Genomic DNA, 23999 nt, shown 5'->3' with positions numbered 1-23999 from the left:
ACCATGAGATCATGACCTGAGCCGAAGTTGGACGCTTAACCAACTGAGCCACCCAGGCACCTCTACAGTTTTTCAAATAAGACTATCATTTACTGCTGATGTTCTGCATGTAGGAGACAGGTAGTACACAACCACAGGTGAAATTTCCACTCCTTCGTATTTTTCATACCTTGAAGTTACAAATGTACTGTTATACTCTTTTATGTGAAATGTTTATGCAAAACTAGCCTCGTAACAAGAGCATGCTGTCTACGGTCTTTGTCAAAGAACTGTCTTTCCCTGTGAGGATTACTTACCCCTTTTTCTTCATTAAGCTCCTGTTTAAGTGAGACTGGTAATTTTGAACTTTAAGTGTGTTGGTTGTTTTGTTTATTAACATATTTGAGATGAGGAGGGTTGATGAAAATATGATACTACCTGATAATAGCGGTTTTTTTCCCTCTCTTTTACTGAGACCTTTTATTGGACCTTCAGTACAATGTGATTTAATTCCTATTTTAATGCAGTGGTTTGCAAAGTTTTGAACCTTGTTATTTTTGGTTTTGTATTTATATTTGGTGCTGGTAAAGCAGTAGAATCCTTTTCTTCTAAATGAAATCTTACACAGTCCCTCAATATATAAATCATAAAAGTTGAGTTTCTCTGAATAAAGTGGGGGAAATGACCAAGTGAACTGCTTAAGTATTTCAACAGAGCTTTAGAAACGTGAGAAAGAACGTAAGCATTCCCGACCTAGGATCCTCTTTTTGACCATGGTGTATGTTAAAAAAGGAAAAAGGCTGGGGGGGGTGGGGGTGTGCCTGAATGGCTCAATCAGTTAACTGTCCAACTCTTGATTTCAGCTCAGGTCATGATCTCACAGTCGTGGACTCGAGCCCCTTGTCTGGCTCTGTGCTGACAGGATGGAGCCTGCTTGGGATTCTCTCTCTCTCCCTCTCTCTCTTCCCCTCCCCCCCTCTCTCAAAATAAATAAATAAACTGAAAAAAAATGTTTTTCTTGCAGAAGATGATGAAGTACAAATAGAAGAATTTGGACAAGTGGTAAAGGATATTCGTGATGCCTCCAGGTTAAAAGGTAACTAGTAAATTATTTGTGACTGTTAAATTTACTTTTATTGAATGGATGTCTTTGTGTTTTGTTTTTTAGAATTTCTAGTTCTGTTAATTTCTGCTTACCATGTTGGCATTGATCTGTTTTAAGGCAGGCAAAACTTGATTTTGATTAAAAGTTGGCAGCATCCATGATGAAAGAAAAATGTCTTTTTCTGGAATGGGGCCTGTGTAAACCTATTTTAAATCCCTTTTGTTGTTGTTGTTATTTGTGTGTGTGTGTGTGTGTGTGTGTGTGTGTGTGTGTGTGTGTGTGTTTTGTTCTGGACTTTATGTAAAGTCAGATACTAGCTTTACAATTTTTCAGATATGAAAATTTTCTATACCATTTTTAGCCTCAGACTTAGGACTCTACCCTGTGTAAAGGCTTATATATGATAGAATTTCTCAGAAATCTTCTACCTCTTCCTTTAGTAGACATTCCTCATGTTCCTTTCTTTGGATTTTGTTAACATACAAGAGTGACCATGTGCATTTTGGTACCATGGCTATTTCCTACCACTTGACTTCCATTTTTGCTTAAAAGTTAAAATCATAGACCTAAAACCAATGGAGATCATACTCATGGAGTTTGTGTACTTTTCTATTTGGAACATAAGTTTAAAACTTAATTATCACTGGTAATTTATTTGAATAACATTCAAATGACTATTTGGTCAATGAGCGCTGTCAGGAGAAGAATAACAACATAGGTATATGTTTAGGAAAACGGAAGCAGAGTCATTTCTGGGTGTAAAGAAGTAGATAGATACTTTTCAGATTTTTCATAACCACTCTGCCCTGGTATAAAATTTTTAACATCATTGTTTCTCTTTTAGGTTAAGAAAAGTACTTAATAATTCCCTGTTGACATATAAATATGTTACCTGGGTCACATAACATAATTAGCATCAATATAGTATAGTGAAATAGATTAGCTGTGCTATAGGAAACAATGCATACAGGTAGAAAAGAACATGGGCTATGGAGTTTGATACATGGTGGTTTGTGGGTTTTTGACTTACCAGCTGGGTAGTCTCTGTAGGTCATTCTGGTTTCCTCATCTTTAAAACAAGGAAGCTAATAAAATCACGTTTCTCCTAGAGTTGTCAGGATCAACTGCAAAAACACATATAAAGCACATAATCTAATTATTAGGCACATACTATATACTTGGTAAATGGTAGTTAATTTTTAAATCAGAAAACAGAGTTCAGAAAGACTGGTATTCAGGACAGATAACTCTTTATGTGGAGGAAGGAAAAAAAAATGGAAACTAAACCATTGAGAAAGGAGAACAGTGAAAAAGGAGAAAGGTGTAGTTTAGGTACCTGAATCTGGGAGCTGGTCATAATGATTGGGGGTTGACACTGGAATCTGTCAGCCAGTGCAAGAAAAGGCCAATAATTACAGGGAAGAGTTAGGAAGGGCCACCCTGGAAGAAAAGTGTTAACATAGCAGGCCTGAAACTGCTCTTTTTAGAAAAGTCTGCTTGCAAGGTTGACTGTCATATGCTCAGAATGTTCCCTTCATTACTGACTGATAAGGTAAGTTCACTGTGCCTGGACTATTTGTTGACAAACTTGGAGGGGCTGAGAAAATAGGCATATTGTGGATCAAGTTCTATGCTTTCCTTCAGTATACACACAGTTTTAAGGGATTATGGTCAGTGTCTGATCTTGTAGTTGAAGATTTTAGAGGTTGGGCAGGCAGTTCTAGGTATTGATGAGGATTAAGGATAGCCATTGATTTGGATGACTTTGGAAAGGAAGTGAAAGTTTTTGGAGTTGAGAGGTCAAGGTCATTCTTATTGTCATCAGATGATAATGGGAAATGGGGCTGAGGGAGGATTATGAGCAGGGTGACCAAAGATCCTCCAAGACGGTGAAAGAGTGATCAGAAAGTCAGTAGATGATGGTGTCCGGAGGGTAGTGTAGGTCAATGACAGGCCTGAATCTCAGGGGAGGGATAGGTTTGATTGAAGGTGGAACTAAAATAGCCAGACAGCAGAATCTTAGGAGTGTTTCTCTGCTTCCTGGTCCTATGTGGAGCATGGGAGGATGAGCAGACTCCTCTTAAGGTGTCTGTGCAAAGAAACCATATTTTAAAGGGAACCAAGCTTTAGGTAAAACAAGCAGAGCTGATACAGGTTTTTAGGTGACTGTCATTTGCAGTTGCCTCGCTGAGATGTTAGGGGGACAGAAAGTGAAGCGGGATCGAAGGTACTAAGAAGCTGTGATTACTGTTTGCAGCTATTCCTGATGGCTTAATAATAATAATAATAATAGTAACTTTATTGCTATTAATATGACACTTAGTGTTTGCTATATACCTAATGTTGTTTTAAGTGTTTTTCATACATCATATATTTAATCTCCATATTAACTGTGTGAGGTAGATAGTATTATTAAATTATTTTAGATATAAGACTACTGAATTTGATAGAGGGGTTAAATAGTAATAATTTGCTCAAGGTCAGATAGTTTCAGGTCACAAATCCTGGAGCCAGGATTTGAATGTACTTAACACTGCCTCCTTTGAAAGGGCTGGAAATAAAGCAAAATTCCAGATGCCAGAGTACAACCGGATCTTGGTAGAATTGAAAAGAAAAGGTGAGTGAGTCTTTGTGATACTTGTGTTTACAATTTTACATTTCTCATGATTCTGAAATCTATTTCACTTCCACCAGGATGAGTTAATTTTGTTTGCTACCATTAGAGCTCTAGTGTAAAATAACTACTTTGTGTCATTGCAGTGAAAAATTCAGCCATAGCAACCATTTTGGTTGTGCCAATTTTATATTAGCACCAAAGAAACATGGCAGACCAAGCATATTGTTTTGCTGGACTTAGAATTTCCTGAGGGCTGGATTCTTCACTGAGATTTCTTATTCAAGAGGTGGTCATAAATCATGGACTACCACTGACAAAAGTCTTGAGTGATGGCTACTGTTGTTTTTTAAGTCAGAGGTTAGTTCAATTACCGAATCACTTTTTTTCTGTTTCTAGAGTTACAAGACATTGTCTTAGCTCTTGATGGGCTTGAAGGTGACGTGATATCTGGGAAGAACTTGGAGAGCTTTCTAGGCAATATTGGGATTAAGTCACCTGAAGAAGAGGTAGAGAAAATTCTTCAGTCAGATCTTGTTTCTGGTAAGCATTTAAATATTATTATCCATTTTTTTGTTTTGGGTAGGAGTAACTGAAGAAAGTGTGCAAGGTTTTTGTTCAAGCGAATAGGGCTCCTTTGAGCTAATATCTATAGGTATTTGCTTGTATTGCTGTAAATGTCCTTAAAGAGGAGACTTTCTTTTAAAGTCCTTTTTTACAGTTAATGAGAATACTCTTAGCAAGCAGGTAGAAATTTTGTGGGGGAGTGGGCTCATTGGTATCCACTCTCTTTAGATAGATCTTGATGTAGTGACTAACACATAGTTTGGAAATTCCAGCTCTGTGAATAGAAAACCTAGCTTTGCTGGTTTGTACCAAGTAAAGTTATTGGACTTACAACTTTCTTAGTAGGTTAGTTGCCTTACAGGTAGAATCAGAACTAGTATGTCTACAATCTTGTAAGGTTAATTGCAAGGCACAGTGGGTGAAAATGAATCCCAAGTATCTTGTATGTAAAGTAAAGAAATTGTATGCTGGTTTTGATTTTCATATGAGCTTTTTAATATTACGTTTTCCAGGGATTCTTGTCTGTTCCCCCCCCCCCCTCTCTCTCTTACAGATGACAACATGGTGAATGTTAAAGACTGTATGAAGGCTTTGAAGGACACTCAGAAATTTTCCACTTTTGTTGGTAAGAACTTTATGGTAAAACTGTTGAATGGCAAATAACACAGGACTCATCCAGAGGTCACGTAGCCAAACATTATATTTGGTGCTCAGATCTTCTTTGTAGTATCTGTGCCAAATGTTTGTTTCATCTACATTTGAACTCTTCCAGTTATGGCAAACTTGATTACATTTGTTTTTCATTTAAGAATTTGTATTTGAATGGAAAAGATTGGGAAAATCACAAGGTTATGATGTTTTCCAATAGCTAAAGTAAGGACATTTTATTATACAATAATGGTAATTTTGAAACTGTTATAAAAAAATTTAGTGACCAGAAATGTAAGAGATATAAAGTGCAAGGCTCATGTAATGTCACCTTCTGGAAATATCCCTGTTAAAGTGTGGTAAATATCCCTTTAGCCTTTTTTATTTGAATCTATGAATATTTGTGTATTCTGATATTATTTAAAAATTAGACGCACTTGGGTGGCTCAGTTGGTTAAATGTCTGATTTTGGCTCAGGTTATGATCTCATGGTTTGTGAGTTCAAGCCCCACATTGGGCTCTCTGCTGTCAGCACAGAGCCCACTTCAGATCCTCTGTTTCCTTCTCTCTCTGCCCCTGCTTGTTCTCTAAATAAATCAATCAATTAATTAATAATTAATTAAAATAAAATTACCATGGGGGCGCCTGGGTGGCTCAGTCGGTTAAGCGTCCGACTTCAGCCCGGGTCACGATCTCGCGGTCCGTGAGTTCGAGCCCCGCGTCAGGCTCTGGGCTGATGGCTCAGAGCCTGGAGCCTGCTTCCGATTCTGTGTCTCCCTCTCTCTCTGCCCCTCCCCCATTCATGCTCTGTCTCTCTCTGTCTCAAAAATAAATAAAACGTTAAAAAAAAAATTTAAAATAAAATTACCATGTCCATAATATTCCACGACTTGCAGGTTTAAAGAAATTAACAGTGTATCTTAGATATTGTTCCATGTTCCATTGTATCATAAACAACCTCATTCTTTTTTTTTTTTTTTTTTACAACCTCATTCTTTTTAAAGACTGCAATAATATTCCATTTGGGGCATGTACTGTCATTTTATCCACAACACTTTTGATGATATTTGCCAATTAAAAATCTGAAAATTTGCCAATTTTCACCACTGAAACATTTTGATGAGCATTGTTGTATGTATATATGTGCATAAAGTTCTCCTGGGGGATAAAACCCTCAGAAGTCACACTGCTAGACTGAAATATATGCAGATGTGAGATGTTAACAGCTACTGCTTAATTATCCTCCAAAAAGTTTGTAAAAATTCACACTTTTATCAGTAATGGATATTATTTATTGAAAATTCTGCTGGTAAAAGAATTCTATTATTGTTTTAATATGCATGTCTTTAATGACTAGTGAGGTAAAACATTTTTCATATGATTGTCGAATATGCTTTTCTTTTATTTTAATTAGATTGTCTTTTTCATATGAATTTATAAATAGCTCTTTTTTTTTTTTAAATAGCTCTTTATATATAAGGGACATTAATGTTCTGTCTTGTCTATTGCCATTTTTTTTCTAGTTTATTATTCATCTTTGACTTTGATTTTGGTGGACTGCTTATTGCCATCCTCTGTTTTATTTTGTCAGTTTTGGTAATTTTTATTCTCCTAGGAAATTTATTTTATTCAAGTGTTTTTTGGGAATATTAGTACAATCCTATGCAGTGATAAGTCTTTTGATTTTTTTGTGTCTGGTTATTTTCTCATTCTTAAATTTGTATATATATTTGTGTGTGTGTGTGTGTGTGTGTGTGTATGTGTGTATATATACACACATATATACACATATATATATACATATATATATATATATCTTCTTCTAGATTTCCTAGCAGATCTTTTAATTATCTCTCTTTTTAAAGCTCTACATCTTAGATTTATCTTTAGTGTTTCTATTTGTAGTAAAAAAAAAATTCTGCTTTTATCTTTAGGATGTCCTTTCTATTGTTCCCTTTTGTCCATTTTGTAGTTTTTCTAAGTTGTTTAAATTATGAACTTACTTTTTTTCTTCTTACTGAGAAATAAATGTTTAAGACTATCAATTTTCATTTCAGTAAGACTTTGGTTTATCAAAGTCTTTATTCTTGTTTTTTTCTAAGCATATTCAGTTGTATTTTGATTTTCTCCTTGATGTAAGAGTTGCCTAAGAGAAAAACCTTAAATTTTAAAGCAATTATTTGAAAAATTTTAAATGAATTTAAAAATTTTAAATTTGAATTTGAATTTCATTATTGTCCTCTCTTTGTTGTTTATTTTTAGTTTACTGTGGTCAGAGAATGAGGTCTATAGTAGAGGATTTGATAGTTTCTGTGTTAATTAGATACGGAGTTTTTTCGATTTTTACATGTTTATTTAAAAACCGCATTAGGGGTGCCTGGGTGGCTCAGTTGGTTGAGCGTCCGACTTTGGCTCAGGTCATGATCTCGCGGTTTGTGAGTTCGAGCCCCTCGTGGGGCTCTGTGCTGACCACTCAGAGCCTGGAGCCTGCTTCAGATTCTGGGTCTCCCTCTCTCTCTCTGCCCCTCTCCCACTCATGCTCTGTCTCTCTCTGTCTCAGAAATAAACATTAAAAAAAAATTTAAAAAACACATTAGTGGGCTTCAGGGACAGGCTAATCGTAATGTACACTCATCCTACTGTTTGTCTTGGAAATCCTTATGACTTTTTGAAGCAGCCCATTCCATAATTTTTGGACAGCTGTAGAACTAGTCAATTGTTCCACATATTTGATGGAAATCCTGCCTTATAATTCCATTCCCAAACTTAACATTTGGACTCTTCCCCGTCAGTAGCCCTCCAGGGATGGGAGGAGAGCTCTTATATTTTCTTTCTTTTACGTTGAATCATCTTTTCTCTGGACTCAGATTTCCTTTCAACCATTCCTCACATGGCCTATTTTTGAAACTTCTTACCAATGACTAATGACTAACTCATGGAACAACATAATATATTAAATTATACTTTCACATAAATTAGCTAATTTTAAAGTAATTTATTATATATTTCTCTTAATGAATTCTGAAAGATTATTTTTTTAGACATGTACTTTAGAAATGTGAAGAGGTTTTTGTTTGTTTGTTTTAATTAAGGGGGGGGTGGTCAGTCATGGATTTCCTAGTTCAGATGTTTGATATTATCATGCTAAACATAATAGGCTTTGCTGATTCTCTAAATTGGGTAAAGTGAGCTGACAGGAGCAAGGGGTGTAGGGAAAGAAAGTAGAAAGGGAAGGATTGGAGTTTGGGAGCAGTTGTGACGAACGGAGGGTATTTTTTATGAAATGGTGAGCTCGTTAATAGAATCACTAGAGAAACTTTGGCATACTTTTTTGTTCATAAAGGAATAGCCCACGCAGAACCCAGAGTTTTAACAAAATAATTTTAAGAATAAAGATAAGGGGCTATAGAAAACTATAGTGGAGAACGGATTGCTCTACCTTTTTAAATGGCCACATGTGGGTAGTGGCTGCCATTTTGGACAGTGCAAAACTGGAAGAATCCATCAGTTTTACTGTTATGTTCCAAAAATTTAGATCCATGGACTGAATTACATGTTGTATGTATATTCTCTGTGTTTGTAGCATTGAATGACATCATCAGTACATTGGAATGTATGGAAGAAAGTGATCAGTCTGGCAAGGACAACTATGCAGATGTACTTGGAAACACCAATAGAATTTACTTCACTGATAATAGTTTTCAAGAAGTGTTGGATGATTCCTTGCTCGACGGTGAGTTGATTGAGCAGATAACCAGCAACTTGTAATAAAAATTTCTTCTAAAATTTTATCCAAGGTTTTAAAATATTTTACCAAATACTAATTAATTAAATCTTAATACTTAGTTCCTAAATACTACTGTAAATGTATTGAAATGCAATTTACTACAGATCAGATTTAGAGATATATCTTATATTCTATATTCACGGAGATTTAGTTATTACAATATCAAATTCCTGGATGATCTCTTGGACTGCATTGTAAACTTGGTCTGAAAGTATTTATATATGTTGTCATATGGCTTTAAAATGTTTCTTTCTAGAGTAATTTCATTTCAAAGTTAATCCCTTTCCTTTTATGAATTTTAGAAAGGTCCTAATAGTTGTCTAGCTTTCTTTTTCTTTTAGGTGAAAGGCTCTTTGAAAAATACAAGTTATTGTTGAACAATTAAACCATTGGTCTATATAACATTCTGTGTAAGTGTTGATCTGGCTATTTGCTCTATTTACAAAGAATTTACCTGATCCATCCATATTCTTATCTGGGATATACCCAGATGGGTTTTATCAATACTTGGAAAGCCATCTCCTGCCTTTAAATTTAACTTCAGCTAAAAAATGAGATCAGATGTGTGTCTCAGGGAAAACTGGCAATCTGCAAAGACAGTTTCGATTGTCAAAACTGATGGGGGAGGAATGCTGGGATCTGGTGAGTAGAGGTGAGGGATGCTACTAACCACCCTATAATGTATAGGACAGCACTCCCCCACATAATTAGCTGGCCCCAAATGTAATTTTGCTCAGGTTGAGAACTTCTGTTTTAGAGTTATCTTGTAAAAGTGCCAAACCTACTATTTTGAAAGTACTTTTTAATAGGTTAGTTATATTTTTTTAATCCTGCTTGGATCACATTTTAAAAATTAATGTAAATATAATGTATCTTGATTCTAACCTCCTTTTGCTTCAAGGTAATACCTGTACTAGTTGTGAGTTATTCTAAACTGCTCTCTAACTGCGATGTGGTCCATCTATGCAAATGGACATATTTTGTTTCTATCACTTGTCCCTCAAATAGATCTCTGTATCAATTTGCATTTTTGTGGAAAATGTATAGGATGAAGGGTATAACTGCACCTTGTCCTTAGGAAAAGCTCCAGAATTAGATAGATAGGTAGGCAGGCAGGACTAAAGAAGGACAATTCAGAATAATAATTAAACATGTTATTGAATATATGAGCCTGGGGATTAAGCTGTTCTCTTAGGGATAAAGGAAGCATTTGTAACATTAGAATCTCAGCCACATTTAAGAAGCTTGGTGGAGCTTGACGAATCCATGGAGTCTAAGAAGTAAGAGGAAGATGAGTAGAGAACGTTATTCTGGAAGCTAGTGGAGGATTTTGAGAAGAAGGGGATGGTCAATGCTAAATGTTATTGAGAAATGAAGTATGTAATTTATCCATTGGTTTTCTTCCAAACTGGGTAAAATCAGGATGCCGTTCCTTATGGCATAATCTCTCTATTTAAATTTGCAGACTTTAGGAAAGAGGCTTTGTCTTCAAATCTGAAACTACCAACAGCAGATGGTAAGGACTTTATATATGTATACAAGAAAGCATTCCCTATGAAAGAGTTATTTTTTAGGATCATTGCCAGGTGCCAATGGATTCCTAGTCCATTCTTCCCACTCCAGCCAGAGTAATTTTTTTTTTTCAAAAAAGTAATCTGATTGTGTGATGTCCCCCTATTTTCAACTCTTTAAACATTTTTCATTGTTGTTAAAGATCAAAATCCTGCATGTCCTAGCTCTCTGGCATAATTTTGTACCATTACCCTTGCTTTCTGCATTTTCAAGTACATTGGCTTTCTTTCATTTCCTTAGAACTCCAACTACAAAGCTTTTGCGTATTTTGTTCCCTGGAATAGTTTTCCCTGACACTCTTTGCCTAGTTAATGTTTACTCATCTTTCAAATGAGTGATGGGGTGCCTGGGTGACTCAGTTGGTTAAGTGTCTCACTTTGGCTCAGGTCATGATGTCGTAGTCTGTGAGTTTGAGCCCTGTGCTGAGCTTTGTGCTGACAGCTCAGAGCATGGAGCCTGCTTCAGATTCTGTGTCTCCTTCTCTGTCTCAAAAATAGACATTAAAAAAAAAATTGAATGAATGTCAATTTCCTCTAGGGAGCCTGTCATTATCTGCTAGTCGAGGTCAGCTTCTTTTATTATAAGCTTTCATTAAACTATGTCTTTTTCATAGCATTTACTTCATACTATAAATACCCATTAATATTTTTTTAAATGACACTAGAAATGCTCAATATATTTTAGCTTATAAAGTGACAAAAGTAGGAGCATCTGACTGGTTCAGTTGGTAGAACATGCAACTCTTAACCTCAGGGTCATGAGTTCAAGCCCCATGTTGGGTGTAGAGCTTACTTAGGAAAAAAAGTAGCAAAAATATTAGAGAACTTTGAATTATCTTAATTCATTAAGACCAAAATAATATAATTTCTCATTAAATTTTTTTTTGAGTACGGTGGACACACAATGTTATATTCATTTCAGGTGTAGTGATTCTCTATACATTTCGCTATGCTCACCACAAACATAGCTATTTGTCACCATACAACAATATTACAATATCACTGACTATATTCCCTTTCCTGTGCCTTTTATTCCCATGACATAGTCATTACATTCCTGGAAACCTGTATCTCCTACTCTCCTTTACCCATTTTACCCATTATCCCCCTTTCTCTCCGGCCACCATCAGTTTGTTCCTGTATTTATAGGTCTGATTTTGCTTTTCTTTTTTTTATTTGTTTTTTAGATTCCACATATGAGTGCAATCATATGGTGTTTGTCTTTCTCAGTCTGACATATTTCACTTAGTATAATACCCTCTAGGTCCATCCATGTTGTTGCAAATGGCAAAAAAAATCTCATTCTTTTCCATGGTTTTGTCAAATTCCATAATATACCACATCTTTATTCATTCACCTATTGATAGATAGTTGAGATACTTCCATATCATGGCTGTTGTAAATAATGCTGCAATAAACATATAGGGGTGCATATACCTTTTTGAATTAGTGTTTTTGTTCTCTTTGGGTAAATACCCAGTAGTGGAATTATTGGGTCAAATAGTATTTCTGTTTTTACTTTTTGAGGAACCTCCATACTGTTTCCACATCAGCTGTACCAATTTACATTCCACCAACATTGCACAAGGGCTGCTTTTTCTCCACGTCCTCGCCAGCACTTGTTACTTCTTATGTTTTTGATTTTAGTCATTCTGACACGTGTAAGGTGATATCTCATTGTTATTTTGATTTGCATTTCCCTGAGATTGGTGATGAATATCTTTTCGTGTGTCTGTTGGCCATCTGTATGTCTTCTTCAGAAAAATGTCTATTTAGGTCTTCTGCCCATGTTAAAATATGGTTGTTTTCTAGTCATATTTTTGATTATTTGGTTAATGATTCTTTTTCTTACGTGCCTGGAAGCATCATTGGGCCAAGAACCATGTTTTCATTTTGCTACAAGTCCTAGCATTGTTTCTCCAGATCCTAGCACAGTTTTGGCTTTCAGAAGCCCCTTATTAATAGCTAATTTAATAGCTAATATTATATGATATTTACTGTGCTAGGCATTGTTTCAAATCTTTTATATTATTGACTTATATAATTGTGAATATTTATGGAATTAAAGAATGACAATAAATCTGTCTTATCTCATTAGCCTCATCTCTCATCACTTCTGCATTTGTATTTATTCTGTAGCCATATTACTTATTATAATTTAAATTGGTTCCATATCTTCCATGTGCTTTTGGTTCCATATATTTGCATGTGCTGTTTCCTTTCTGTATATTTTCTGTCAAACAAATTCACATTTTTCCCCCAAACTCAGCTCAAACATCACTCCTCAACCCATAAGACTTTTCAGAGTTATAGGTTAGGTGAACTGTCTCAGTGCTTTATATCTGAGTGCTCAGTGCTCATATCTGGCACACATTTTTCTCATAGTACCAACTATATAATGTATTATAATTTTATTTACAGACATGACAAATTCAGTCCCTGTCTTCAAGGAATTTAAAGGAAACTCTTTAAGAGGGCTGAATTGTTGGTCTTAGTAGCTATAAAATAAATGTTAGTAAAAATGAATATAGGTCTAAAATGGTATTATGGTATTCTTTCCAACTGAAGGTTTAGATCTGTTAGTATAATGCAACGATTTTCAGACTATGGAAACTTACATGACAACTTCATTTTGGGGTTGAGAGAGAAATGGGGTGAGAAATGGTATTGACAAAAAATTGAAACTCCCAGTAATGATCATGTTTTATATTTTAAATTGGTGTGGTATCAACAGGACTACATTTGGTTGTATGGGTTGTGCTTGCACAAAGATGCCTGGTTGAGAGGGTACAAGTAGAGACTGAAATGCATTCTACATTCCACTGTGCTCTCCAGGCTGGGACCACCAATGCTAGATTGCAGCTACCTAGAGCAAGGTATGCCTCTTTGTAATTGATACATAGAAAGGGGTACCTTTTTTCAATTCACACAAAAGCACAATATAGACTGGTAGTGGCCCTGGAGATCAAGAGCCTTAATCTCAAATTTTAGCATTTTTTTTGCGTTTATTTCATCAGTTGATAGAAGTCTTTAGATCTACATGTACAGGACGTTACTATTATTTAAGAAAGGGTCACAGCTTACTCAGTATTTAATGGATTCAGATAACCCATCATATTCTGCATAATTTTTTGGTTTAATTTTTTTCTTTTCTTAAAATGTTTAGTTTTAAGAGACAGAGAGAGAGAGAACAAGTGGAAGAGGGGCAGAGAGAGAGACACAGAATCTGAAGCAGGCTCTAGGCTCTGAGTTTTCAGCCCAGAGCCCAATGCGGGCTTAAACCCAGGAACCATGAGATCATGACCTGAGCTGAAGTTGGATGCCTAACCGACTGAGCCACCTAGGCGCCCTTAATTTTTTTAAATGCTGCTTGAAATAAATAGGTTGTCAGTTACAAGTAGAAAATACTTTGCTTTTTTTCTGCAGAGATTTTAGTTAAATATATATACTTAAATTGAGAGTTCACCTATAGTGGACTCTGGACAAACTATTTTGCATTTTTTAAAATAATAGTATCTTATATATATTTATCTTTGTAGCATTTAAAGAAGCTGCTTATATCTTGACAAGTGTTGATAATGGCAAGATTGGCATACGTAACTTGGAGCATGCCCTGAAAAGTTTGAATGTTAATTTAGCTGAGGAGGACGTCAGTGAAGCCCTTAAATATTGTGACATCGGTGGTGAGCATTTTTTTTGGCTTGAGATTCTGCTCATTTTTCCCTGTTTATAGGAACCAGTTTTAGAGTGTTTTATATGGAGGTAAAATGCTAAAGGCAGTCGCAGTGAGGCTTAGGTTGATATAAATTAGAGCCAAAATAGTCTGCTAATTTATTTACTGACCATATCTATCTGTTCATACTCTACATATGCTTATTTAGATAATTAGCATTCATTTCTTGTAAGCATGGGTGGGAAAATACCATTATGTAATAAAACAAAGACATGACATCAGCAGCTTCATTTTGATCTGCAGTCTTTCTTCAGAGGAGACCCAATTTCACCTTTTATTTTGCTTGTCCCATTCTGCTTTTTTAACCAAAGGAAATACCCAAAGTTTCATTACATCTCAGAAGAATAATTATTTAGTCTTGATCATTGTTTCCAAGTGGTCACATATTTATCTTTGTTTTCCATCTTTGACTTCATGTATTGTGAACTTGATCTCCTTTCCTATTTACATCCACTCTTAAGTGTCAAATCGTGTGGGAATACTTCTAGAAGCTGGTGAGTTTTACCAGTTTTAGGTGGCTTTTTATTTGGGGTTTATCTTAACCAGCTTGTTTTTTCTATGGGAATCCCATGAGCATGTCTTAGGTTTAAGAGTACCTCCCCAGCATTGATTGGTTATTGCTTTTGCCATAGATTATTATTGACCTCAATCAATTTTTATGTTTTGACCTGGAGTTTTTCATATCATGAGAGTGGTATAAATTTAGACCCTAAGCCCACATGAGTTGCAGGAGATTTTTCACAGGTGATCTTTTTTACCCACTGCCTCTCAAAATTGGGAAGATTTAGGTCACCCTGGTGTTTACATGGGCCAGTGAATATAATATTTTAATCTCCCTTTCACTGGATTGAAATTCTTTAAGCATCCCAGTTTCATTTGGTATCTAAATTCAAACTCTCCGTGTAGCAGGACCCAAGTTTTCTTTTATGAATATGCATGAACATTTAAATCAAGCACCTTGCTGCTTTTGGATCTAATATGTATCCCCAAATAGCTGTAGGCTTAGTATTCACTTGGTTTTCCCCTCTGGATCTCTGTGCCCACTTAACGTTTTATTATTTCCTTTTCATACAACTTGATAATGCATTTATAGAATAAAGTATTTCATACAGCATCTTTAGGAATTTGTAATCATTCCTGTGCTACCCAGCTTGCCATTTTGTTATAAGTTAAAGTCTTTTCGTTGTAGGTATAGCCCTATATTTTCTGCTGTGGTTACATTACTGCATTTTATTTCCTGTGTGTGTGTGTGTGTGTGTGTGTGTGTGTGTGTGTGTCCCAATAGTTAACATTGTCACCTCTGGCCTTAGACTGCCTTAGTTCAAATACAGCCTCGAGCACTTTCTGGCTCTTGTGACCTAGACAAGTTATTTAATTTCTCTTTGCTTTCATCTTTTAAGGATAGGCACATCAAGCATGTTATAGAATTCTTGTGCATATTTTAGTTAATAAATGTGAAGCATCATAAAAGGATACTTAGTATACATAAGGAACTCAAAAGTTATTTTAAGTTCTTACTTTTGAGTAAGAAGTCAAAAAAAGTGAACTATTAATATCATTAACTGATCAATAGGTGTGGTTCCTGAAAGTATGAAAAATTACATTGAAATAGTTTCAGCCATTTGAGAGAGAAAATAAGGTAGAATGAGATTTTAGGTATTGTTAATCAGAGCCTTTATTTTGTGTACTGACTGAGTATCAGGGTTTTAATGACAATATGCTTGATTTTGATATTTCCAGATAATAATGAGGTGAATTTAAAAGATTTCTTTGAAAGAATTAAAGGAAGTCCACCTTTCAAAGAGTCCGTAGGTAAGTGAATACTTCCAGTTTAAAGAAGTGACTGTAAAATAAAGATAATGAAATCACATTTAAAAAAAAATCACTAAATGGATTTCAAGTGTTTAATTTGTAGTCTCTATAGTGTCAAAAAGGATTTCAAGCAGCTTATGCGATATAAAAAAAAAACAAGTGAAAATGGGGCAAAGTTATAAAGGAGGGAAAAGAAATAAAACAGGGTTGAAGAAGATACACAGTAAATACCTTTGCTGTTAATATAAAGTCCTTCCTCAAGAGGAGATAATTTTTTCTTCACTCAAGGGGTTCTGGATCTATGAATTAAATCAGGTGTGGAAATTGGGTGAAGGACCACTACCCTCTGTGCTGTCTCAAGACAGGCCTTTGGAGTTTTCAGGTTTACCCAAATGGACTGGCCATTGATTTCATTTATAGAAATCTTAGCTTCATCTATCTAGTTTCTTTAAATGCTTGGGCCATTAATCCCTGTATCATTCTTACTACCAGGTCATTTCTGTGGCCTAACCACATCATTTTGCCCCTGCTGCATAAAGACAATTGCTTGGTCTTTGTCCCCAAAGTTCCTCTCGTGCTCCTTGAAATTAGGGAAACCATTTCAACACCAGCATCTTTCCCTAAACGCTCATGTCTACAGAGAACACCTACCAAAGAACTCTCCGCAAATGCAGACACCCCTGCCAACAATGTATTTCTAAATGCGTTGGGGAAACAAATGTCTTTTTTTCTTCACGTTTGAATATCTCTAAAATTAGAACACCTTTATAATCAATGGCATTATTTATCAAATGTACATTTTTACTGAGATATAAATCACGTACCATAAAATCTCATCCTTTTTTAAAAAAAAAATTTTTTTTAATGTTTATTTTTGAGACAGGGAGAGACAGCATGAACGGGGGAGGGTCAGAGAGAGAGGGAGACACAGAATCTGAAACAGGCTCCAGGCTCTGAGCGGTTAGCACAGAGCCCGATGCAGGGCTCGAACTCACGGACCGCGAGATCATGACCTGAGCCGAAGTCGGCCGCTTAACCGACTGAGCCACCCAGGAGCCCCAAATCTCATCCTTTTAAGGTGTTCAATTCAGTGGTTTTTGGTATATTCACAAAGTTGTGCAACCATCACACTCTAATTCTGGGACATTTTCATCACGTCAAAAAAACCCCTATACCCTGTAGTGCTTATTTCCCCACTCTCCCCAGCCACTGACAACCACTAGTCTGCTTTCTATCTGTGTTGATTTTTGAACATCATATAACTAGAATCATATAATTTGTGGTTTTTTGTGTCTGGCTTCTTTCATTTGGCATACTGTTGTTTTGGTTTTTTTTTTTAATTTTTAATGTTTATTTTTGAGGGAGAGAGAGCGGGGGAGGGACAGAGAGAGAGGGAGACAAAGAATCCGAAGCAGCCTCCAGGCTCTGAGCTGTCAGCACGATGTGGGGCTCGAACCCACGAAACCATGAGATCATGACCTGAGCTGAAGTCGGCCGCTCAACCGACTGAGCCACCCAGGTGCCCCAGCATACTGTTTTTAAGGTTCACCTGTATTATAATATAAATGAGTACTTTATTCCTTTTCGTGGTAGAATAATATTCTGTGGTTATACCACATTTTCTTTGGCCATTTATCAGTTCATAGACATTGGGGTTGTTTCCCTTTTTTGGCCACTAAGAATAATGCTGCTATGAACATGTGTACATTTTTTTTGAGTACAGGTTTTTGTGTGGACGTACATTTACATTTCTCTCAGGTACCTACCTAGGAATGGAACTGCTGGGTCACGTGGTAACTTTACATTCAACTTGAGGAGCTGCTGGAACGTTTTCCAAAGCAGCTGCCCCATTTTACATTCCCAACAGCATTGTACATTTCTTTAAATCCTTGTCAGTACTGGGGCGCCTGGGTGGCTCAGTTGTTAAGTGTCCGACTTCGGCTCAGGTCACGATCTCGCGGTCCGTGAGTTCGAGCCCCGCGTCAGGCTCTGGGCTGATGGCTCAGAGCCTGGAGCCTGCTTCCGATTCTGTGTCTCCCTCTCTCTCTGCCCCTCCCCCGTTCATGCTCTGTCTCTGTCTCAAAAATAAATAAAAACATTAAAAAAATTTAAAAAAAGTTTTTAAATCCTTGTCAGTACTTGTTACATTGTCTGTCTTTTTTATTCTAGCCTAGTCTCACAAGTATCTCACCGTGGTTTTGTTTTGCATTTCCCTGATGGCTAATAACTTTGAACATCTTTACATGTGTTTACTGGCCATTTAGAGATATATACCCTTTGCTTATTTTAAAATTGGGTTATTTGTCAAGTTGTTAGGGTTCTTATATCCTGGATACTATAGCTTTATCAGATAGATGATTTGCAAATCTTTTCTCCAATTTTATGGGTCTTTTCTCTTTCTTGGTGGTGTCCTTTGAAGCACAAACGTTTTTAAATTGGGTGAAATCCAGTTTATATTTTCTTTTGTCACTTCTTTTGATATCATGTCTAAACATAATCCAAGATCATTAAGATTTATACTAATGTTTCTTCTAAGAATTTTATAGTTTTAGACTTTTTTTTTTTTCAACGTTTTTGTTTTGTTTTGTTTTGTTTTGTTTTTTTTATTTTATTTTTGGGACAGAGAGAGACAGAGCATGAACGGGGGAGGGGCAGAGAGAGAGGGAGACACAGAATCGGAAACAGGCTCCAGGCTCCGAGCCATCAGCCCAGAGCCTGACGCGGGGCTCGAACTCACGGGCCGCGAGATCGTGACCTGGCTGAAGTCGGACGCTTAACTGACTGCGCCACCCAGGCGCCCCTATAGTTTTAGACTTTTAATTTCAATCTTTGATTCATTTTGAGTTAATGTTTGTATGTGGTGTGAGATGGGAGTCCACTTTAATTCTTTTGCATGCAGATGGCCAGTTACCCCAGCATCATTTGTTGACAAGATCATTCTTTTCCCCCTTAAATAAATGGTTTTGCCATCCTTGTAAAAAATCAATTGATCAGAAATGTATGGATTTATTTCTAGACTCCCAGTTCCATTCCATTGATTTTTATTTATTCTTATGCCACATGGTCTTAATCACTATAGCTTTGTAGTAAAGTAATAACCTAAACAGTAATTTTCAACCAGAGCAGGGCATCAAATTTACCTATAAAGCTTGAGTTACCTGGTTCTACTTCTGACTGTGATGGAGTAGCTTATGTGAAACCAACACTCCTGCTGAGAACAACTAGTAAAATGTGGACTAAATTAAACAGCATCAACAACCACAACTGTTTGAAGGCATTGGAAAGTGACAAAGGCTGTCAAGATTTGTGGGGCTATAAGATAAATATAAAGAGCACGACTTACAGAAACAGCACCTTCTTCTTCTTCTTCTTATTTTGTCTCTGTAACATAACTTTAAGTGAAATAAGGCAATAAAGTTTTGATGTAAACTTCTTTGTAATGCTTCACAATTATTTCAGGGTCCACATATGAAGTATTATGTAGCTGTAGGCATCATGGTTGACCAGTTACATACGTCTACTTGAAAGGCACAGTAGTTAAGAGCATGGGCTTTGGAAATATCGTGCCTGGATTTGAATCCTGGCCCTGCCACTTAATACCAGTATATTCTTTAGTAAATCACTTAATCTCACAAACCTCGGGGCGCCTGGGTGGCTCAGTTGGTTAAGCGCCCAACTTCAGCTCAGGTCATGATTTCGCGGTTAGTGAGTTTGAGCCCCACGTTGGAGTCTGTGCTGACAGCTCAGAACCCGGAGCCTGCTTCAGATTCTGCATCTTTGTCTCTCTCTGACCCTTCCCCGCTCATGGTCTGTCTGTCTGTCTGTCTGTCTGTCTCAAAAATAAATATTAAAATTTTTTTTTTAAATCTCACTAACCTCAATTCCTTCATCTGAAAAATGGGGATAATAATGCCTATCTTGGAATTATTATAGGTAATAATAGACTTAAATAGGTAAAGTAGAAGTACTCAGAAGAGTCTCCAGCACTTAGTGTTCAGTAACTGCTGGCTTTTATAATACACAATGGTTTTTAAAACTACTAGTAATTTCATGTAAAGTTCTTTTATGCAACTCAAGCCCATTAAGTGAAAGTGAACAATGTACTCTTATTTCTGCTGTTGAAGCATGTTTTTGCTCTTTTTTTTTTTCTCAGTTACACAGCTACTCTTCATTACTATTCAAATTCTCCAGAATGATCTAATTGATGTCTCTAGCCTCAAGGCATTATTGATGAACAATGACTTTCATGCAGCTAATGTTTTACTTGATGAAGTATTAAGACATGGACCTGAACATGGTTAGTAGTCTGAACGCATCTAGTTGTAAAGGCCATCATCTACCAGTGGGGATGGGAGATGTATGGATGGGGTATACAGCAATGGAGGGCACCCTGGGGGGGGGCTGCAGTGAGATGACTGGTGAGCACCAGTGCCATCATAGTGTGCCAAGCCTGAGCTCTGTGAAACTGAACAGATGGGTGAGTCTGGGCCTACTTTATCCCTGTGGGTGGTGGTACTTGGGAGATGAGGTCACTTTGTGAACTGACTGGCACGGGCAGTATTCAATCAGAATGCCATGCACAGAGTACAACAGAGTCCGTGAGGCCCTTCGCCACGTGTTAACCCTTTGAAAGGTAAACTATGCTGATATCCAGGAATACCTCAGGGGGTGTTGCCTGTGGCATTGGCTCAAGGAAGCAGATGTTTATAAATGTACAAAATAGCTGCGTTATTTTAATGACTGGTATTGTTGAATATCATTTTTGCTATGTTTTCAAAAGAGTTGGGGAATATTCTTTACTTTCCTATTCTCTGTAAGAGATTTTTTTCTTCCTCAAATGTTAAGCAGAACTCACAGGTGAAGCCTTATGGGCCTAGAGTTTTATTTATGGAAAAATTCTGGATTATTGATTTAATTTCTGAAATTGTATGGTATTACCAAGAAAATATTCTATTTTCCTGTCAATTTTGGCAGGCTGTGTCTTTATAGGAATTTGTCCATTTCGTCTGACTTTTCAAATGTATTGGATAAAGTTGTCCTTGACATCTGCTTTTTATCTTTTTTGATTTCTGCTTCATCTGTAATGATACCTTCATTTTCATCCTCAATATTAGTGACTTAGAGCTTTTTTTTCCCACCACTCCACCTCCACAGAGTTTTTCTTTTCCTTTTTGTAAAATTGAGATATAATGGGCATATAATAACATTATGTAAGTTTAGAGTGTCCAATGTGTTGATTTGATACATTTATATATTGCAATATAATTATCACTGTAATGTTATCTAACACCTCTATCACATCACATAATTATCACAATTTCTTTTTTTGTGGTGAGAACATTTAAGATCTAGTCTCTTAGCAACTTTCAATTATGTAATACAGTATTAGATCAGCACAGCATTAGATTTCCAGAATTTATTCATTTTAACTGCAAATTTGTACTTTTTAACAGTATCTCCCCAATCACCCCACCCCCTAAGGCCTTGGTAACCACCATTCTGCTCTCTTTCTGTGAGATCGGCTTTTTTAGATTCCACATATTAGCGATATATACAACATTTGTCTTTGGCTTATCTCCTCTAAGCATAAGGACTTCAAGATCCTACCATCTTGTTGCAAATGACAGGATTTCTCTCTTTCTCATGGCTGAAAAATATTCTGTTGTATATTTTCACACTACCTCTGTTTATTCATCTGTTGATGAGCACTTAGATTGTTTCCATATTTTAGCCATTGTGAATAATGCTGCAATAGACACAGGAGTATGTCTTCAAGATCCTGTTTTCGTTTCCTTTGAATATACACTTATAAGGGGAATTGATGGTTCATATTGTAGTTCTATTTTTAATTTTGAGGGGAATTTCTATACTATTGTCCATAGTGGCTGCACCAATTTACATTGCCACCAACAGTGTATGAGGGTTCCCTTTCTCCACATCATCACAAATCCTTATCTCCTGTCTTCTTGATGATAGCCATTCTAACAGGTTTGAGCAATATCTCATTGTGGTTATGATTTGCATTTCCCTGATGATTAGTGATGTTGAACACCTTTTCATGCACCTGTTGGTCATTTGGATGTCTTCTTTGGGAAAATGCCTATTCTATTGCTCTGCCCATTTTTAAAATAGTTCATTTGCTTGTTTGTTATTGAGCTGTGTGAATTCTTTGTTATATATTTTGGATAATAATCCTTTATCAGATATATGGTTTGCAAATATTTTCTCTCATTCTGTAGGTTGCCTTTTCATTTTGCCGATTGTTTCTTTTGCTGTACAGAAGTTTTTAAGTTGAATGTAGTTCTGGGGTGCCTGGGTGGCTCAGTCGGTTAAGCATCCGACTACAGCCAGTTAAGCATTCGACTTCAGGTCTTGATCTCATGATTCTTGAGTTCAAGCACCATGTCAGGCTCTGTGCTGACAGCTTGGAGCTTGCTTCAGTTTCTATGTCTCCCTCTCTCTCTGCCCCTCCCCCGCTCATGCTCTGTGTCTTTCTCTCTCACAAATAAATAAACATTAAAAAAAAGAAAAATCTTAAATTGCATCTAGTTCTACTGGTTGATTTCTGCTTTTGTTGTTTGTGCTTTTGGTGTCATGTCCAAAAAATCATTGCCAAGACCAATGTCTGAAAGGTGTTTCCTTATGTTTTCTTTACGGTATCAGATCTTACAATTAAATCTTTAATTCATTTTGAGGTAATTTTGGGGAGTATCTCAAGTGGTTATTCAGTTTCCCAACACCATTTGTTGAAGAGACCATCCTTTCTCCATTGAATGTTCTTGGCTGCCTCGTCAAATATTAGTTGAGCATATGTGGGGTTTATTTCTGGGCTCTGTCACTTCTGCTGTAAACTTTTCTACTTTTTTTTTTTTTTTTTTGCATTGGGTTGTTTTTTTTTTTTTTTTTTTCTTCCTTTTCTCTCTCCCCCTCCTTTTTTTTTTTTCCTTTTGGTTCTTTTCATGTCTATCCTTTATGTCCCTTACTATAGTTTGTCATATCCATTCTACCTTGTGTACCTTTACTTTACTTGAGTCTTTATTTTGGAGCTGACTTGGTCTTTCTACACAATCTATTTTCTGAGTTGTTGGCTCCCATCTCAAATCTTCCTTTGTCCATTTCTATCCTGATTTGTTGAAAGAGTTGAGGGTGTTGGGTGGCACATTCAGTGTGGAGCTCTGTCTTCAGTTTCTACTGAAGTAAATGAAGTCCGTTTACTGTAATGGCACCTTTGGGGCAGAGGGTGGGAGGTGGGGGTAGTGAGCCTTCTGACATTTTGATACTGTTTAGTAGGGACTTCATCTTTAACTGCTTCTTTCTTTTCCTTCACCACCAAATCCTATGCACTGAGTTCCACATCAAGATGCCATCTTTGGTCCTATGGATTTCTAAGCCTTTTTCTTAGATTTCTCCAGAGTAAATTTAGGTGGTTACCATTATCCTAAAAGTAGTGTTTCTTAACCTTTAAAAAAAAATATCACTCCCCTAAGGAGACTTTTTAGACATTTTTGTCTTTTTCACCATCCCACACGCTATGAATGTTTAATGCCAAAAATAAATATTTGCTTATGTACTGTGGCCACAAACCATTGTAATGGCTAAGATTTTTTCCCCTCCAAGAACCTGTTTTCCTTCCTGAAAGCCTATCACCCTCAGTGAAAATGCATGTCCTAAAGGTATCTAGAACTTTAGTTTCTGCTTATACTGCTAAACCCTATTTTCTAGAATTTCACTTAGATGTTAACACATTTGTAAGGAATATTGGCCTATAGCCTCTTTGCCTGCCCACCATGTGTTTGTTTTGTTTTGCTTTTGTAGTTTTTGGACAAGTAGGAGCTACTGAAGGGTTTTATTCAGAGGAGTAACCAGATTTTTTTTTTTAAAGAGAAAGACCTCTCTTGCTGCATTGTTTAAAATAAATGGAGAGAAATGAGACTGATGCGATAGATTTTTAGCAATGCTATTGTAATAGCATAGGCATTAACTAATATAGTGATATATTCAAGCAGTATTTGGAAATAATTGAATAGAAATTGATAATCATATGTATGCAGAAGTTAAGGAAGAAGGAACAGTACAGGCTGACCCCCGGGCTTTTCACCTTTGTTATAACTTGACTATTAACTGCTGACAGATTAATTCAGAAGCAGTAATTCCTTCATCTACATTTTACTTTGCATTACAGA

The 23999-nt window shown here is 36.4% G+C and overlaps 1 protein-coding gene across 1 annotated transcript in view; it reads left to right on the top strand.

Annotated features, from left to right (window-relative positions):
* Window positions 1-20118, top strand: part of EFCAB13 (EF-hand calcium binding domain 13) — a 99388-nt gene extending 79270 nt beyond the window's left edge. The window contains exons 16-23 of the mRNA XM_053891235.1: window positions 1004-1075; window positions 4098-4241; window positions 4819-4890; window positions 8497-8646; window positions 10166-10216; window positions 13811-13954; window positions 15745-15816; window positions 19970-20118. Coding sequence (XP_053747210.1) covers window positions 1004-1075; window positions 4098-4241; window positions 4819-4890; window positions 8497-8646; window positions 10166-10216; window positions 13811-13954; window positions 15745-15816; window positions 19970-20118 — 854 coding nt within the window. The remainder of the gene's footprint in view (window positions 1-1003; window positions 1076-4097; window positions 4242-4818; window positions 4891-8496; window positions 8647-10165; window positions 10217-13810; window positions 13955-15744; window positions 15817-19969) is intronic.
* Window positions 20119-23999: the final 3881 nt, after the last annotated feature.

This window comes from Panthera pardus, unplaced genomic scaffold, assembly GCF_024362965.1.
Source record: "Panthera pardus isolate Hobbes unplaced genomic scaffold, ASM2436296v1 HiC_scaffold_269, whole genome shotgun sequence".
Taxonomy (NCBI): Eukaryota; Metazoa; Chordata; class Mammalia; order Carnivora; family Felidae; genus Panthera; species Panthera pardus.
The sequence above is the reverse complement of the archived record's forward strand: the minus strand, read 5'-3'. Positions and strand labels throughout refer to the sequence as shown.